The 18,376-nt window shown below is 44.9% G+C and overlaps 3 protein-coding genes and 1 long non-coding RNA gene across 5 annotated transcripts; 1 reads left to right on the forward strand and 3 right to left on the reverse strand.

Annotated features, from left to right (window-relative positions):
• Nucleotides 1–38: 38 nt before the first annotated feature.
• On the reverse strand, nt 39–4,104 carry npy2r (neuropeptide Y receptor Y2). 2 transcript variants are annotated; one of them, XM_019862680.1, is made up of 3 exons: nt 4,013–4,104; nt 2,137–2,875; nt 39–1,217 (listed from the first exon to the last, which is right to left on the reverse strand). In XM_019862680.1, the coding sequence occupies exons 2-3, from the start codon at nt 2,848–2,850 to the stop codon at nt 867–869; spliced, it is 1,065 nt and encodes a 354-aa protein (XP_019718239.1). In that variant the 5' UTR covers nt 2,851–2,875; nt 4,013–4,104; the 3' UTR covers nt 39–866. The 2 variants fall into 2 exon arrangements, with proteins under 2 accessions (XP_019718239.1, XP_019718238.1); XM_019862679.1 differs by lacking the exon at nt 4,013–4,104 and having other exon boundaries at nt 2,137–3,975.
• On the forward strand, nt 1,105–10,500 carry LOC109511523 (uncharacterized). Its single transcript, XR_002167341.1, has 3 exons — nt 1,105–1,227; nt 4,071–4,227; nt 10,414–10,500. It is a non-coding gene; the product is annotated as an uncharacterized LOC109511523 (long non-coding RNA).
• Nucleotides 10,399–13,374, reverse strand: LOC109511521 (lecithin retinol acyltransferase). The gene is made up of 2 exons (XM_019862682.1): nt 11,339–13,374; nt 10,399–10,575 (listed from the first exon to the last, which is right to left on the reverse strand). Exons 1-2 carry the CDS (start codon nt 11,846–11,848, stop codon nt 10,420–10,422), a joined length of 666 nt encoding a protein of 221 aa, XP_019718241.1. The 5' UTR covers nt 11,849–13,374; the 3' UTR covers nt 10,399–10,419.
• Nucleotides 13,375–13,702: 328 nt separating this feature from the next.
• On the reverse strand, nt 13,703–15,904 carry LOC109511520 (lecithin retinol acyltransferase-like). The gene is made up of 2 exons (XM_019862681.1): nt 14,731–15,904; nt 13,703–14,023 (listed from the first exon to the last, which is right to left on the reverse strand). The coding sequence occupies exons 1-2, from the start codon at nt 15,280–15,282 to the stop codon at nt 13,871–13,873; spliced, it is 705 nt and encodes a 234-aa protein (XP_019718240.1). The 5' UTR covers nt 15,283–15,904; the 3' UTR covers nt 13,703–13,870.
• Between the last annotated feature and the right edge of the window lie 2,472 nt (nt 15,905–18,376).

An 18,376-nucleotide genomic window follows, 5' to 3' on the forward strand; every position in this document is an offset into this window, starting at 1 on the left:
GACAGTCTGATTACTCTTGACTTGCTTTTTATTCACAACAGTGAAATGAGAAAATCCCCGATATTTGGAGCTCATTCAAAAGCAATGGCGTTCTTGGCGACGACGTGTGGTGGGGACACCGAATGAAGTTTGAAAACGCTCTTTCGTTTTCTCTTGAGCTGCCTGTGTCATTCTTCTTCAAGGGCTGCTAAAACTACGACAATCGACCGAAAGGTGCGCATGTAGTTATCCAAAACTAGTCGGGTGCTTAGCGAATAGAGGATACTTGTAGAGTACAAAATCTTCAAAAAAAATCCAACGTAAACTTTGATGGACTTGTCTATTGGGTAGAGACTTTTTTTATTGGTGTTTTTGTCGCTCTTAAAGGGCCAGTAGCACCTGAAGACAACCGGAAAGCCTTCCTCCGGAAGTCATTCAAAACCAGTCGGGATCTGACAGAGTGAAGTCATTCAAGAGTATGTACGACCACTGTAATTGCAACTTGGACTTTGGTGACCATGTAAAATAGATTAGACTCCATTTCATATGCATTTCTGTTGCTCTAATACAGCCAGTCGCGCCTGCAGAGGGACAACAAGTCAGCAATTTGGCAATACTGTCGTAACAGTACGACGCCACTCCTCGTTGTAGTGAACTGTCAAACCAAACAAAGAGAAATACACCCGGTGTATTTAAAACAGCCAAACATCTGCTTCAAGAAAGGCCCCCCGCTAGCCTCACGCTAATCAGCATCTGTTTTTGCGGTGCTTCAAGTCTGTGAGCGACGGACTGAACACAAACGGTTCAGCAACACGGAGACGGACAATAAAACGGCAATCACAGTCCCACTCCTCACCCGAGCAACAATTTGAAATGGGAAGTGTGACTTAGAACTTGCTGGACTTGTAAACTGGGGCGGAGGCCATCGTTTTCATCTTTTTATGGACGTTAAAGGGCCGGTAGCATCTGCAGACATCCAAGAAGGCGCTCCTGTAGTTGCTGTTCATCCAGCCGTAGAGGATGGGGTTGACGAAGGTGGAACACATGGCCACCACGTGGAAGGCGCTGAAGAGCAGCTTGAAGTCGTCCATGTAGACCACGCGGCTGTCGATGTCCACGGCCAGCTGGAAGGCGTGCAGTGGCAGCCAGCTGACGGCGAAGACGGCCACCACCATCACCAGCATCTTGGTGGTCTTGCGACGGCGGCGGTGGGTGCGCGACAGGCGGCTGGCGTTCATCTGGCTCCAGGTAATTGAGAGAAATTCATAAAGGTGCTGTTGTTAACAGAGAGCTAGAATTGAAACGAAACCAAATATTGTGTGTGTGTGTGTGTGTGTGTGTGTGTGTGTGTGTGTGTGTGTGTGTGTGTGTGTTTGTTTATTTTTCAACAAATTTTGGTATGTAATTTCCTAGATGCCACAAGGTGGCAACATAGCAATATATTATTTTTTGTTTCAATTAGACAAGGTTATAGCCTAAACTCATCTCGTGGTACTTGGGCTTTCATTCGTGTGCGAAAGAATCACTGAATTAAATATTAACATTTACAACCTCAATTTAGTAATTGTACTTTTTAGGACTAAAAAGCCTTGGCTTCTGTATTTTAATGTTGGTCATTCTCAACTCAACTCAACTGTATTTATAGAGCAGTTTCAAACAGCCATCGCTGCATACAAAGTGCTGTACATGGAGCAATTTAACACATACAACAAACAGTAAAGCAAATCGGTAATAAAGACGGTAGAAAGAAAAGACATTCTGATAGTACTGTACTTGGAGACCTCAATATTTTATGAGTTGGAAACTGAGAACCACTGGCCTAACTAAATGAAGGTCCTCTACTCCCTTCAACATGGTCCCATGGCACCAAGATGGTGCCGAAGCAATATTGTTGCATTTGACTTGGCTTTGGCATGGAGCATAAAAACAGGTGATTGGAAAAAAGAAGGATCCGGGTCATGGCACCAATTGAAAAGTTCCGAGCAAATTTTCACTGGTCCTTTTTGTCTTTAACGCTCGCCATATTGTACAAACAGAAGACTACATATTTGCATTTACATAGTTGCATTATTTAATGGATGCCAGACAGGTAGAGACACGGCCATGGAGTCTTATTCTTACAGATGCGGAAGAACAAAAAAAACAAAAACATCTCACCTTACTCCAGATGCACGTGTAGGCCCCCATGTTGACAGCCAAGGGCAGGCTGTACTGCAGCAGCATCATGGCCAGGCTGTAGGGGGTGCTGCCGCCCTCCTCGGGCCATTTCTCGGCACACACCCGGATGGACTCGCCGGGAGCCAAGTGGAAGATGGCGTACTCGCGGAAGATGGCCAGCGGGCTGGCGAGGAGCGCACTGACCACCCAGGTGATCGCCACCACGGCAGCGCACGCCCACCGGGACATGCGCGGCGCCCCGTCCGGGCGGCGCGCCACGCTGCGGAGGCGGTCCACGGCGATGACGTTGAGCGTGATCGTCGACACGTGAACGGCGGCGCCCTGAGCGCAGGGCAAGACGAAGCACAGCACCCGGCCGAACGCCCACTCGCCATGCAGGGTGTACACCAGCGTGAACGGCAAGCACAGGGAGGCCACCAGGAGGTCAGCCAGAGCCAGATTGGCGATGAAGAAGTTCGTGACGGTCCGCAGGCGGCGGAAGCGGAACACCACGTGGATCACCAGGGCGTTGCCCGCCACGCCCAAGGTGATGATGGTGCCGTACGCCAGGATGAGCGCCACGCGCACGGCTGGCAGACGGGTGCTGTCCACCAGGCCCGGGTAGACCACTTCATCCCAGGTGGGCGCCATCCTGTTAGCGGAGGGCTGGCTTGCTGACGACCGCTGCGCTTGGCTTGCGTTGGCGGCGTCCATGTTGCCGCGACCCCATCGGCCAGCTCTGCGGAACCAACGGATGCTTGACATCTTCACCACATTTTTCCATTTGACTGCAACACTTTTGTGCAAATGCAAAACGTAAACACCGTTAGAGGTGCTCGAAACGCCTCGCCGCAGACGCGTTTCAGGCTGCCGCTCGGCTCTTTGCCCATTTCTTTTGTTTGAAAGGGACCAATACGCAATGCTGGTTCGCCGCAGCCCTCGGCTGCGTGCCGCCATTTCGGCCTGGGATGGACCAACCTTGCGGGAGTTTACCCGAACTTCCCGATGGCCACCACATAGCTGGAACACAAACGACATCCCAAGCGAGTGGGGCACAGCTCAGTGGGAGAGAATTTGACCACAGATGAAGAGAAGAGGTCGACCGCTCCAATCCGTGATGCGCACTTTACAGCTGTGTCGGGTTTAAAGCTACTTTGGGACAAGTTTCAACTCCCACCAATTTCAGGAATTCCTCCATCCCAATTTTTCACCAGCACCGCCGCTTTCTCACTGCCCGCCAACGCTTTTTCACGGCTGCGCAAATCACCTGGCAGAGGCGGAAAAAAAAAAACGGCATCTCTCCACGATTTTTATGTCTCTAATGAACCCATTACGGTGCGACTCCGTGTGAAAGGGGGCGTGAAGAGCTGATCAATGGAAATGAGGACTGAGCACAGGATTTGAACACAAGACCTCCAAAACGCAACGCGAGAATCAATTGCATGGCGCTGCTGACAGCCGTTGCCCTCTTCCACATGTTCCTGCTTTTTCCCCGGACAATGCTGTGTGTGAAAGGTACCGAGTTTTTTTAAGTTTTTTTTTTTGTTTGTTTTTTTTAGCTTAAATCTTAAATGGTGGCTTTGGGGCTGATTTGGATGTAGGACCTTTGCTAGAGTGAGAATATACAGTCGAGTATTCCCGAAATCAATGAGCCATGTGTCGCTGCGCACACGTCACCGTCACCAGCGGTAACCCCTTTCACGCTGCCTTTAAAAGCTTCCTGGGATCTTCTTTTTGAAAAGTACCCACGAGGATTTCAGGCAGGGTTGAATTGTATCATTTTCCAGACATACATGATGTCAATAAGACAGGGACCTGTAATGTCCACTCTAAGATTAAAATAAATAAATAAATATAATAAGTGTCTAAGTCTCACCTCAGTTCGCAAGAAGAAGTTGACGTTAAGTCTTTTTGCGGTCCAAGTCCTTGCGCAGGTTGCGATGATGAAGACGAGGAGGCTGAAAGAGGATGCGAGCTTCGTCTCCACTCAGAAGCCGTGTGAAAATGTGGCGATTTCCCCGCTGCATGTCTCAGCCCACCCCCCCCGACCACCACCGCCGCTGCCAGCGCACAGGATGCTGCACGTTGCAGGTCAGGTGGTTACATGATCGCCCATTACCAACGTTTCGTATTTTGCATGATTTATTTGGATCCACACTCATCATATTTAATTATGATAATTGCGTGCTGGTTACGTGTCTTTTTGGCGGGGGGGGTACTGTTATAATTTTGCAGCTTCTCATTTCATTGTAGAAGAGCACTTACTGGAATGGGAACAAGAGAGAATCAAAAATCTCAGAATGAGTAAAAGAAAATGAATCAAAGATTTTTTTTTAAAAGCACACCGTTTCATTCAATTGTTTTGAGAATGTAATAAATATTTCTCAATGTTATTATTTAACAATTTAGATTTTTTTTTTTTTTTTAACTCTTTCGGCTACTTCCACTACAATCCATTCATTTGTCAACCATCATCCACCGGCGATCATATAAATTAAGGATGACATGCTTCCATTTGCATTGATGCGTCTGTTGCGTATTCATCCATCCATTCATTCATCATTTCATTCATTCTTACACCCATCCATTCATTCAGCCCTCGGTTATGCCATTCATTTATTCATGGATTCATCCTATCATTCATTTGGTTTTCCCTCCCTTCGTTACTTAAGTAATTCATTCCGTCATCTACCCATCCATCGATTTTCACTCATTCATTCATTCACTCCCGCACTGACACACTTCTACCCATTTATTCAATCAGCCATGTTTGCGTCATTTCAACTTGTATCTGTCAATGCATTCATTCATTCATTTACACGCCTCCATTCTTCCTGACTTCAATAATTCATTCAGCCATTATGCATCCGTCCTTTCCCTCATGCATTCATACTTGCTGTTTTCATTCATTCACTCGTTCACGACCTTACGCGTTTCAGCTTGAGGTTTTTGTTCTCCCTCGTCTTTAACATCCTGTGCACATGGAACGAACATGAACAACCAAATAGTGCTTTTTTTTTTTTTTAAGTTGCATTTGAAGAAAAATAAAAAATGTTTTCTGTCAGCATGGCGGACAAATTAAAGGTCTGTGATGGATAATTTGACTTTCTGACAAATAGTCACAGTGTGTACCCGCCGTGCCACACTGTGTAGGAGTAATGGTCCCTGTCCGTGCTGAGCGATAATTGATATCTATCGATCAAAGAGAACATGATGAGGCAGACGGGCAATTGATTATTGATCTCTGCCATCCCTCCGCTCCCAAAGACGCATTTAGATGGGTTTTTTTCAGACTCCTCACATTAAATCCCATTCATATATTTTTTTTTCGAGAGTTGGGGTTATTTTAAAAAAAAAAAAAAAAAAAAAAGGAGGGGGGGTCTGAAAATGGCTGGCATTGATAAAGACCCCCATCACGGCAACGCATGTGGCTTGTAAGTTTTCACATGATTACACACCTTATTCAAGCACATTATTGATCAAGCGTCTGGTGGCTCATGACAATTTTGTAGGCCATTGTACCCAAAAGATGCTTGACTATTTTGCTGCATACATATTTTTTATATACACACACACACACACACACACACGTACACAAACATATACACACACACACGTATACGAGGATCCCGCTTTAAAATGTAATGATGTCTTTTCCCAAGATTGCATGATGCAACATTAATGAGTAGGCTTGTAGTCATCTTTGAAAGGTTCCTAATGAGCACGTTTATTTATACAGTCCAGCAATTAAAATGCGATTTAATTAAAGAAAAAAAAACCCGCTTTAAAGCGCATGTTTACGTCTCCGTTAATCTCGAGCCTTTTCTCATGAATGCTAACGAGGTAATCAAAAACCCTCCTCAAAGTCCACAAGGGTGTCGGGAGAGCGAGGAGGGCAAATCTGGAGGCGTCCCAACATGGCGGCCATCTGATTAGCTGAGCATGTCCTCCTTTGACTATTTACCGCTTCCGTCAAGTCACGTGAAGAATAAGTCACCACCAATAAAAACACCAATAAGATTCTTTAAACATCGTAATAGAATAATTATAATCGTTGTACAGCGAAATGAATAACTGCTTTGTTTTTGCAATCGATACTACATGATAATTGACTATTCGTCATCATTCTTACAATGGATAAACAACCGATAAATGTATTTTGTGTACATTGCGTCGGTCGTTTGACCGCTTTTGAGGTGCCATTTTGTGGTGCGAGAAGTGTGACTTCACAGCTCGCCGTTTTGGCATCTTGCCACCTCGCCGTGTCACATTTTGCCAGTAAACAAGAACATCCATCATTTTATTTTGGGCGGCATCCTTTCACACCGCCCTAACTGTGGGAGAGGTTGCAGCCTGGCATCCTTGGAGGCCTGGCGCTTCGGTAGCAAAACCACAAACAAACACAAATATGAAATGAATAACGTACATGTGGGAAAATGAGCTGAACTCTGTGACTTGCTTACTAAGAAGGGGAGGAAAAAAAGATCATGAACAAGCCTATGGCTGATTCCGTGGCCGCCGAGTCAGAAATACAAGCTAGATAAGGCACATTAAATGTTAGAAAAGGGGTCAGCGGGTCCACCTGCACGTCGATAAGCTTGAAGCCTCGCCTCCATCAATCCCTGCGGGGTTTCGTGTCTCGCTTTTATGCCGCGCCGCTCGGCTGAGCCAGGTTCAAGGCTCTTTGAAGCCCAGTCACGTCACCGACATTTGGTCAAAACTCGTGTGACGTGGGAGTCGGCGCCCACCCGCCGTCATTGAAACGTCGAGTAATTTCAGAAAATCCCAAACGAAATATTTGTATGTCACAAATAAAGTCATGAAAATCAATATATTAAATAAAGCAAAGCATGAAAACATATAATTTCTATTTCTTACATTCGACAAAGCCATGTTTTTTTTCCGAAGCGAGATCCTGACGCGCGGCAAACCCGGAAGTGTGACATCACTTGACATTTAAGGGGTGTTCACACGGCACACATTTGCATCGGTGCTGCACCGACGTATTTTGTTCCGATATAGCTTACATCGGTGCAAATTTTGTGGAGCGTTCACATGTAAAAAGCTGCTGACTAAAGAGAAGCGTGTTTACCCCGGTGCAGCCCCACTTGCGTGCACACGGCAGTTTCTGCGGCCGTGCAATACGATAGTATTAATACGGAAATAAATCAAAGAGCAGTCGTGTTGGTTCTCTTTAAAACATACACTTTATTAATTTGTTGAACTCAAGCAACTACAGGCACGTCCTTCTCCTTTTCGGTCTCGGTGCCTTCTGCTCGAGAGGCGTTCAATGACCGCCCCCGAAAACGTAAATCAACGATGACTTCAATGACACTCAGAAAAGCAAACATAATGCGCCAAATCAAGAGAGGAAATCACAAAATAAATTCTATGGGGCGGGGGAACACACAACAGAGGAACAAACTACACAAACAACTCCGAGACAGTCCAGTCTCCTACAAAAGGAAAAATGACGGAAGTACAACAGAGCACGAAAGCAACGCATTCTACCCGTATGTAATCAACTCTTCTCATGCGTAGCGAGTCTACCCCTGTTGTAGCGTTCACACGTGCCGTTTTACATCGGTGCTGCCCCGCAAACGAGCATTTACTCCGGAGCAAATTTTTAAACCACCTCCTTGAGCAGGATTAAATTTGCTATGTTTTCAGGGGCTACACCGGTGTAACTTTGTACGTGTGAACACTCTGGGGGGGGGCAGCCCCGGTGCTACACCGGACTAAAAGTTGCCTTGTGAACACCCCTTATGTGTCACGCCCCTAATTACTTTCCATTGTATTCTTAAGTACCCATCAACGAGTGGGTACTTACCCACTGACAAAGACACAGCTGTCCCGCACAATCTCAAATGTTGACATAACTCATTGAATAGCCCCCTTTTTCACTGGAGCAACCCCCTCAATCCCTCCCATTTTACTGAATTTTGACTGATTTGCAAGGCCCACAGAATTTTCTGTTCTATGGCTATATAAACATGCAACCGGTCAAAAGAAAGGTGAGACTCTCTTCTTTCAGCAGAAAAAAAAGTTTGTTTCTATCTTTCTCCGTTCATTGGCAATCGGCATTAGAAAATTGCTAAGCTTTATGGAAAAGGCCGATTTTCTTCAGAAATCCAGAGAAAATGAGCTTTTTGTAAAAGCATGCATTTCAAGTTTGACACTATTTTTTGCTTTTGTGACAGCTCAAATACCTCAATAATGTGTTCCTCCGACAAAACAACATTACAAAAAATGTTTTTTATCGCAAAATAATTTATATGCACAGGACAAAACTATCGGACTATGAACAAACGTGCAAATTGAATGAACACAAGTGCAGCTGTGAAGAGGATGGTTTTTGGCTTCCATCCAGTTTGTCGCCACATCGATTCATCCCCACCACGTCCAGATGCACGACCTATAAATGATGGAAACGTAAAAGTTGCAAATATATATTGCTGCAGAGTGAGGTGGAATACTTTTATTTACCTTTCTTTGCACCACCAAAGCAAGGAGTCATCATCTTTTGGCTTCTGGTTGGACAATCTGTAATTTATAGAAGTATGTACCATTACCACACTTTTATTTTTCTATTTTTTTTATTGTTGCTATATACACACTTACATTTCAACATCTCTCAAACACGCTCTCGCACAGCATCCAATTTGACATGAAATGGAATATGAATTGAACACTCGTGGTTTTAGCAGAGCCGAGCGGACCAAATGTGCCCTGTTTTTTGTTTGTTTTTTGAAAACCTATGGCGACACGCAAGTCAGCACATTTACGGCGCATATTTTCCCCACATCTACGAGACGTAATCCTTTGGTGAGAAGTTGCATCGGACTCTTTTGCACCCTCCCCCATGAAAAAACGTGATTGACGTATTTTCGCGTCATTGGGAGGCAGCGGCAATGAGCTAATTGACGTATTTATACGTCAAAGGGTGTAAATGAGTTGACCAGAAATTGCGCAATTACTCTGTGCGTGCAGGTACAAGGAGATGGCCGATGGCTGTGTTTTATAACCTCCTTGACTTGGCTGCCACAAATGCACATGTTTTGTACACAGCATGTACAGGGTCAAAAGAAAGTCGCCGATTGTTCATGCTGGATCTTTCAGAGGAGCTCAAAAGGAGACTGATGCAGGAAAAACAACAAGCGGAAGAGCGTAAACAGCCGAGCCGTGAGATGAAAGTTGAGAGTCAGCAGATAAAAAAAAAGACGAAGTGCTCGGCACGCTTACACTGCAATAAAAGCAGAAGTACTCGGCGTTGTGAAGCCTGTGGCAAATTTATCTGTGGCAAATGTAGGCAGACTTCACCTTGGTTATGTGACAAATGTGAGATGTGAAGATTGTGTGGAACAATTGTTTACTTGAAACCTTTGTCCCGCTTGGTACATTTTTTTTTCTTTGCTTATCTTTGTGTAAAATAAAAATTGTCTTTTTCAAATTATACAGTTTGTTGTTTGCTAAACTGAAATTGAAATGTGCAGGATGCTAATTTTGTTGCTCTGTCCTCTAAAAATTTAGGATTGGCAGTATGCAAGTATGCCCTCCGTAAAACGACTGGCCATTATAAAAATAATTTTCATCCTCTGATTAACCCCAAATGAAGGTAAGTGGTTCTCGTATATTTTTCTTGATATTGGTTTCCTTTTGTTTTCTAACTTGAGCAAAAGTTAAAAAAAAAATCAATGAAATGCAACTTCAGCCTATCAGGAAGACGCTAAACCAGCAGGTGGTACTCTAACCCCTGTCTTTTTATTTGGACAATTTGTCACATTCAAATAAGAAAATAAAGTAACAAAAACGTGTAAAACGACTTGGAGCATTGACAGCAAATGTACAACCATTTCAAAAATGAAGCGACAGAGGGCGCCAAACACCAACATTAGGCTTTTTGTAGTCCATACTGTATAAAAACAAGAGATTTCGTTTCTGTGTATATCTTGATTCATGTAAATATTTTAAAAAAAAAACACATTCATATTTAGCAAAAATAGTGTTGCACATATAGTGTCAAATAAAAAATAGATTTCTATTTTAATCACTGGTGCAATATTTACATTTTATTTAAGAAATGGTGATGTTTTTATCTCTATGGATGCATATGTGTCTACATGTATCTATAATATGCATTCATGTAGTATATGATTTTTTTTTTCCAACTGTACAAAGGGTGCAGAGTATTTTTTTCGGGGACTGGGTTGTGAAATCCATCCAGTGCTTTTTAAAGAGTTTTTTTGGGTGGGGGGGTGGGGAGGGGGGGGGGCTCAGGCCTGTCTAGGCTGCCATCCAGATGGTGAAAGACAGCAGCAGTGTGGCCAAAATGGTGATGGGGGTGGCACAGCCGAGGTAAAGCAGGACAACTGCGCCGCACAAGGCTGTAACGTATGAGCTGGTGCGACTGCACACAATCTTCCGCACCGTCGTGCAGAACTGTGGAGGAGAAAAAAAAACAATGCAAGCAACAGTCACACATGTTAGTTTTAGGTGCAGGTCGACTCCCAATAATCACTGTTTCACACCCTGTGCGCGAGTCATCAACGGATTTAAAGTGAGAGTGGACTTTTAGCCTTCATCTTTTCCCCAAAGCAACAACACAACAATTGGCAAATGCTGTGGAACAAGAAAATCTTCATAAGTCAAGTGAGTCTATAAACATGAGCCTGTTCGCTCTAAATTGTTTGGTTTTGAAAAAGAACGCTTTATCCCATTCCAAAAATTAGTTTGAAACCAAATTATCTTCAGTGTTTACGGGAAAAACTGTTTCAGGTTCATGAAAATGTGAAAGTCGAAGTGCAGAAAAGAAAGTTCTCTTGATTTATAAAAAATCGGGCGCTGAGTTATAAAAGGCTCATTTCTCTTCACCGTTTACAAAAATGTATGTTAGTTTTATTGAATATTGAAAACCATTTTTATTTCTTTTATATACATATTTATATCCCCCCAAAATACATAAAACCAAAACTAATACCAAAGCAAATAAAACCCAAACTGAAACAAAGCATGTAAAAATACTGAATGAAAACGAACGAACCTGTTCTAAAAATGAATGAAAACGAATTAATTTAAACTGTTACGATGAATTAAAAACAAACTATTCTGACCCATTCCAAATTATGCTGACCACTGTAGGGTCAATGACCTTTTGTTGTATCCGGAAAGAGACAATCCAGGCCTCGCTCGCGTCGGCGTGTACCTGGTACGTCTGGTAGCTGATGGCCATGCCGTATCTGCAGTACATGACGTAGTGCTCGCAGTTATACCACAGCAGGCTGTAGGCGACCGCCCCCAGCAGCTTCTCGGCTCTCCTGGCCACCTCGTCGGCATCCAGCGGCGGCTGCTTGCACACGCCGTCCATGCGGTTCACCAGCACCGGGGAGCCGTAAGCAAAGTCGCGCAGCGAATCCACTCGCACGCTGGCCGCTTTGGCCACCACGCCCAGAAGCAAGCGGTTGTTGGTCACCATCTTGGCCACGGCTGCCTTGTTGCCCGTGACGACCGGCAGAATGTCCGGGATGAGGTGGGCCACCCGGCCGTCGCCCAGGTAGATGCCAAAATGCGTGAAGAGGGTCCGGGGTACCTCCAGGAGGTCGCCCCTCTTGTACTGGGACAGGTCGTAGCCTGAGCCGCGCTCCTCCTCCTCCTCCTCCTTCTTGGAGGTGGCAAAGAAGAAGCTGAGGAGCTGGTAGAGGAACATCGTGCGCATGTGAGAGCCAAGCCCACACCTGGGCGCTTTTATCGGGTGGTGAGTTGGGTTGGGTCGGGATTAGCGATTGGCCGACATCCCAGCGCGACTGGAAAGAAAGGCGCTTTCTCTAAGAACTCCGTGGCCGGTCTGGAATGTGAAATTGGGGGATTCATTTGCAGGGAATTAAGGTTGAGGGTCCGCGTCAGGCGCAAATCCTCATTTGGGGAAAAAAAAAAAGGGGGCGATGTGAGGCAGCCGGGCAAATAAACCGCTTTTGCCGGGCGACTCGTCTCAGCATTAGTCAGCACTCGAAAGGCATCCGCAATTGCTTCTGAATAAATGTGGGGGGGAAAAAACATCTTTGAGTCATGCGATGTTTGAAAATTGTCAACGATGTTGACGTGATTCAAGTGGAATTTGTCTTTGATGTTTGTGAAAAGAAAAACAAGTCAAGGCATATGAAGCGAAAATGACACTTTGTTTACGAAAATGGATACGTTCTGAAATAGATGCCTGTTTTGTCTTGGATGTGATATCACTTTCCTCAAATAATCTTCTCCAGAAAACACACAAAAAAACAGAACCAAATACTGATAGCATCGTTTTGATTAAAAACTTCATTTCAAGGGTAAAATTGAATCATCCATTGACCTGAGGATGGAGACGATCGTAGCAGAAAGCAAAAACATTTCAACGGTCAAAATTTGACTTTGTTTTAAGAGGCTGATGATATTGAATTTTTTTTGAAGATGAAATGGCCCACTGAGTTGTCTAAAACTCTTGACTGTCAGTCAGGAATACAAAAATCCGTATTTTAGATTTGTTGAAAACAATCGTTTTCAGTCGGTCTTCCGGAAAGCGAACATGAAGTTTCTTGAGGACAATTTTGATATTTAGGAAAACTAGTACGGTGTTTTGTGAAGATGAAACTGTTTTGGGGTTTTTTTGCATCCAAAAACATCCGTTAGATTTGTCCGAGACTGGTGACTGTTTCCAAAAATACGTACGTATATTCGGGTTGTTGAAAATGAAAGACTTTGAAGTTTACGAAATGATGCACATGATGTTTATTAAAGACCAAGATAAGGTAAATTTTCTAAAGACAATTTTTTTTTGTAGCTTACCTAAACACGAACATTGTTTTTATGAAATGTTTTATGAAAAGTACCGAAAGTTCATCAAAGATTTGAAAATGTCAATCAAGTTTTCTATAACACGTGTTACGTTTATTCAAACCTAAATTATTTTTACAAAATTGTCTTTGAAGTTCACAAAAACTAAAACAATGTGCATTAACTTGTTTTTTTTTTTGGGGGGGGGGAGGGTTTGGTGGGACTATTTTTCCAGGTTTTAAGTCATTAGGAACAAATCCTCATTGGGAAAAGGTCGACATTAGTTGGCCAATTGATAAACCGCTTTGGTTGTTGAACGCCTGCCATCATGATTCAGCAGCTTTGAGTCATCCAGTAAGGTTTCAAAACATTTACTTGAAGTTGAATGAAGACTACTTTTTTGGGTTCACTAAAATACGTTTTTTAACCTTTTCAGGGCCAGTGGCGACGACAGTGGACAGTTTATCAAGTTATCAGATTACAGGGTGCATGAAAGGGTTAAGATTGTTGAAGACTTTACGTGACACTTTCAAAAATGGGGCTGTCAAAGTTTGCCGACGCTAATATCGCCTTTGACGATTGCGAGAAAAAAAAAATGTACGATAAAATGGAACCATTAGGTTTGATGATGCGAAAGGAGAAAAAAATCGTTGAGGTCATTTGAAGTCTTAACATCAGCCATGTTTCTGAAAATGCAGCGAGACTCGTTCGACACCACATTTTTTTTTGTTGACAAATCACACACGCAAATTGACAACCATAAAAATAACATTTTTATTATTTACACATTTTTACAAAAGAAAACAAAAAAAAACACTTCAATGAAATAATCCAGTTATTGTCATTAGAGGGAAAAATGGGAAGGAACTGAGACAATTCTAAGGTGCTTCATGGACAACTCTAAACACGGCTTAAAAATCGACAGGAATTAGCCGGCCATCCAGAGAGTGAAGGGGATAAGAATTGTGGGTAATGTAGTTGAGGTGGCCATGCCGCCCAAGAGCATGGAGATGACTCCCAGAATTGCCGTCAGCAGGACGCTGCGTCGATCTCTGATCACCCATTTTACGCACTCGCAAAACTAGGGAAGGAACAAACAAAGAAACACACAGGTGATTGTTTACAATTAGAATACTCCTCATTTCAACAGCAGGATGCCACAAGAAGGGCCCCAACTCACTTCAACGTAGTTCCTTGTAGGGTTGAACGATTTTGAAAAATTTGCTAATTGCAATTCCCCGCAATATTGTTTGTGATTTCATTAACGGATTTATTGACTTCCGTTTATTACAGACTTGTTTGGTAGAATTTTGTGAAGTTGTCGTAGCGAAGACTGAAAAGACTGCAAGTCAAAGTGTTGAGCAGGTAAAAAACTAATTGAAGTTTGCAATGCAGAGGTGCAGGGTTCGATTCCGGGCCCCGGGCCTCTTTCTGTGGAGTTTGCATGTTCTCCCGTGCCAATGTGGGTTTTCTCCGGGTACTCCGGTTTCCTGCCACATCCAAAAAACATCCATGGCAGATTAATGGATCACTAAACTGTGTGATTGTGAGTATGAAAAGTTGTCTCCGTGTGCCCCGCGATTGGCTGACAACCAGTTCGGGGTGTAAACCCCCTACCCCCCACCCCCACCCCGCCTACGTGTGATGAGAGGCTCCAGCACACCCGCGACCCGTGGAAGGATAAGCAGTGCAGATCATGGATGAAAAGAAATCGAACCCAAAAATCCGCGAAGACGCTGTGTGTGTGTGTGTGTGTGGGGGGGAGGGGGGGGGTCGTCCTGTCGTTACCTGTTCGGTCTGTCGGCTGGCGGCTCGTCCGTATCTGCAATGGGTGACGAAGTGCTCGCAGTTGTTCCACAGCAGACTGTACGGGAAGTTGCCCAGCAGCGCCTCCGCCCGGCGGGCCACCTCCTCCGCCGGTAGCGCCATGGCCCCCTTCGCCGCTCCCTCCGCGCGGTTGACCAGGATCCGGGAGCCGTACGCGAAGTCCTCCAGGCTGTCCACGCGCACCGTGGCGCGCCGGCACAAGCATCCGGCGATCAGCCGCCCGTTGCTCACCACCGTGGCCAAACGCCGCCGGTCGTCGGTGAGCGCCGGTAGGATGTCCGGGATGAGGTGCGCCACCCGGTCGTCGCCCAGGTAGACGCCGAAGTGGGTGAAGAGCGTGCGGGGTACTTCGAGGAGATCGCCCCGCCGGAGCAGCGGAGGAGGCGGGGGTGGAGATGAGGCTCCCCGGGGTTGGGTGGCACGCTCGTACGCATGCGCCGAGCCGAAAACGACCACTTTGAGCTTGCAGAGGAGGGCGAGTTTCTCCACAAGGAAGGCGAATAAGTTGATCATGATGACTCTGGCTCGCGGTGCTTCTGAGGAGCTCCTTTTATTAGCAACGAGAATGGGTAGCCCCTCCACTTGCACATCCAGCCCACCAAGGTGCCTCTCGTCACACGTCTACGTGTGTGTGAGTTGGTTTTGTTTGTTGGGAATTAGCAGCACATGCACACAAATAAGATTAAAGCATAAAAAGTCACGTTTGGCTTGATTCTTGCAAAAATGTAACCCCCCGCCATCCCTCGCAGCAGAAAATAAAAAAAAAAGTGTGTGCACAAGCATTGAGGAATATTCCATTGCTGCAACTGTGCCAGAGTAACAAGGGTGGTTAAAATTTACCATAAGAAAGAGGATGTAAATTCTATTTATTATATGTTGCAGGGTATAAGTGCTTGTCGTAAAAGCTTCGTAGCTGTGCAGGCTGTGTTGAACTTTTTTTTTCTAACTGTAATTCAAGTGTATGAAGAAGTTAACCTTTTTGCGTTTCGAGAGCTAATAATGTGACGTTTTACGATTGCGGGATTGAATTTACAAAACAAATATATTTGAACGCTCCTAATATTTAGGGATGGGATGTGGCCCCCGGAAAAAAAGATATATCTATTTTTTTTGACAAATCCATCCATCCATTAACGTCAGGTCAAATGAATAACACACAAAATAAGCCAAATTGGCGGGGGGGGGGGGGGGGGGGGGGGGTCTAGCAGCCTAACCCAATCCCTGACCTCAACCCAAATATAACCTCAACCTCACAACCAAAACTTCTAATCCCTTTAAAAGCATCTTGCAAAAAGGTTGCCTTCCCCAGATTGAAACGAGAAAACTGCAGGGGGCGGGGGGGCACCCAAGAGTTATCCTTTCTCTTGTATCCAATGAGCCCAACAGAAAGAGACGCGAATAAAAATGAGGGAGGAGGAGGATAGCTCCAAGATGCACTTTTCTCAGAGGCATGAAAACATTCCTTTTGTCCAGATTAGCCCAATCCTGTTCGCTTTGTTCGACACGCTCATCATTTGAGCCACGAAAGCAACCGCAGGCTCTGCTCAGTGCTTGTTGACCCACATACTGTTGAGCTCCTTCTCAAACCGGGGTCCCGGAAGCATAGTTAGGGCATATCAAGCTAACTTTTTTTTGTTGTCTTTTTTTTCAGTTTTTAGTGGATACAGATCCACACAAAATGTATTGTTTGGTTCTGCGTTCTTGAGCTGCCAATTTAGTTGATGCAGATCTGGATTGTTTCTTTGTTTTTTCACTTGACAGTTATTTACCAAAATAATTAGCTAGTAAGTTAGTTATTTGGTTCCAAGCAGGATAAACTGTGTTGTTTGTCTGTTTGTTTCTTTCATCTGCTCATTACTTGGTACTAATCCTGTTTCTATATTTTGAGATTTTGGCAGTTTTGGTGTACTTGCTTCGTGGCCAAGTGTGGCAGTGACACCCACCCCCTTGCCCCCATCGGAGGCAAGCATACCGTGTCAGAGGTTAAAGTATGAAGCTGGCATTAACATGTGCCTTTTAAACGTTTGTTGTTGTTTTTTTAAACCTGGCGACAGGGTGGGACAACAACGTATGAACAAGAGGCTTTTTCTCTTGCCATCACGCCACCTTCAGCTGAGTAGACTTAGCTTAGCTTAGCTTACCGTCCGCGACCGCCAATTGAACCCGGAGGCGGCCGCGCGGGCCAACCTTTGCCCCACTTGTCCTTACAACCGGGCGACTTACACTGAGAGGTTGCACACTTTAGGCCGTCAGATTGCGCGAGATGTAACTTGGCAGCGCGCAAAACAATTTGCATGTCATTTAATAAAATGAACAAAAGTGTGTCAATGCAACATTCAAAACGAATGACTCCTTCCTACCGTTGGCTTTCGGGCCATTGTAAAGCTCTGATATGTGTGACTTATCATCACGTAGATTTTTTTTTTTTCTTCCCCTCCTCCCAAAAGGGGGAAGCTGTACCATCGTTGCCTATGGTTGAGGCAAGATGCTGGCAAAAGCCTGCTTTTGTCTCAGTGAAGCTCCTCAACTCACTACAGCACCAAGATGCCACCAGATGCAGAAAAGGCGGTCCTGGTAAAACGCCTCTCTCAGTCTGGCCGTCCGTTAAAAGGCGGCAGCACTTTTGTATATGATAAGTCTTCGTTGATTAGTGAGTCGGTTTGCCGGTTTGTTTGAACAAACGAGCTAACTTTTGATCATTTGTTTGTTTAACCATTCGTTTGGTAAATTTAGCGCATCCTGGTAAAACGCCTCTCTCAGTCTGGCCGTCCGTTACTTTTTCTCGATTAGTCCTTTCGTTCGTTCGAAGAGCTGTAAAACTTGCAATTAAAACGAGACAAGTTTTTCCACAAAAAACGTTTTCATTCTGATGGCATTTAGCGCTCCCCAAGATCGTTATGTTTAAGTGGCGTTAAAGAGAATGAGGCGGTCCTCGGAAAAGTTTTCTCCACTCGACCCAAAAGGTTCGTGAAGCCCCGTTTTAGAATTCCTGCAAGGATCGTTGCTGGCCTGAAGTGGATGAGTCGGCGCCGTGTTTTGGCCTCGCCGACGCTTGAGTCAACAGTGGAGGCGTGCGGCCCGGGAGCTTCGAGGTTCAGCCAAAAGTTAGGAAAGGCACCCTGGCACGGACCGAGACGCTTTCCATCTGCTGCGGCTCACAAAGAGGCCGGCCGGTTCACTTAAAGTTCAGCAGTGTTTAGGTCCGCCCGCCGGTTCACACTCGGGTCGCTCTTCAGGCTTGACATCCGTCTTCTCCCCGGGCCTGCGTGTCATAAAAGCGGGTCACGCGGAGGGAAGGCCAAGGTAGGATTCAGCATACAAAGTCAACATGAGGCCAATGTGTCACACTGCTTGCTTTGAGGTGCGTTCAACAGCACTTTTGTACTGAATGTGCTCGGCTCAAAAAGGCACCCTTTGGCCTTGATGCTGGAAGAGGAATAATTATTTGTTTGGGGGGGGGGGTCTGAAAAAGGGCAGACTTTTCTTGTCGCTGTATTGTTTTGAGTGGGGAAAAGGCTTTTTTTTTTCCCAGGAAAAAAAAGCACACAAAATTATTTTAAAAATATTGATTAAGGAAAAAAATTTTAGTGTTCTCTGTGAAAATGTG

Source organism: Hippocampus comes, unplaced genomic scaffold, assembly GCF_001891065.2.
Source record: "Hippocampus comes isolate QL1 unplaced genomic scaffold, H_comes_QL1_v1.1 scaffold7, whole genome shotgun sequence".
Taxonomy (NCBI): Eukaryota; Metazoa; Chordata; class Actinopteri; order Syngnathiformes; family Syngnathidae; genus Hippocampus; species Hippocampus comes.

Excerpts from the sequence above, each read along its gene's own strand:
- npy2r (XM_019862679.1), bottom strand. The coding sequence starts at position 3,174 with ATGTCGTTTGTGTTCCAGCTATGTGGTGGCCATCGGGAAGTTCGGGTA. Across the intron at positions 1,218-2,136 it reads ACACGTGCATCTGGAGTAAG|ATGAACGCCAGCCGCCTGTC; the intron begins GTGAGATGTTTT and ends ACCTGGAGCCAG.
- LOC109511520 (XM_019862681.1), bottom strand. The coding sequence starts at position 15,282 with ATGATCAACTTATTCGCCTTCCTTGTGGAGAAACTCGCCCTCCTCTGC. Across the intron at positions 14,024-14,730 it reads CCAGCCGACAGACCGAACAG|TTTTGCGAGTGCGTAAAATG; the intron begins GTAACGACAGGA and ends TTCCTTCCCTAG.
- LOC109511521 (XM_019862682.1), bottom strand. The coding sequence starts at position 11,848 with ATGCGCACGATGTTCCTCTACCAGCTCCTCAGCTTCTTCTTTGCCACC. Across the intron at positions 10,576-11,338 it reads TCAGCTACCAGACGTACCAG|TTCTGCACGACGGTGCGGAA; the intron begins GTACACGCCGAC and ends TCTCCTCCACAG.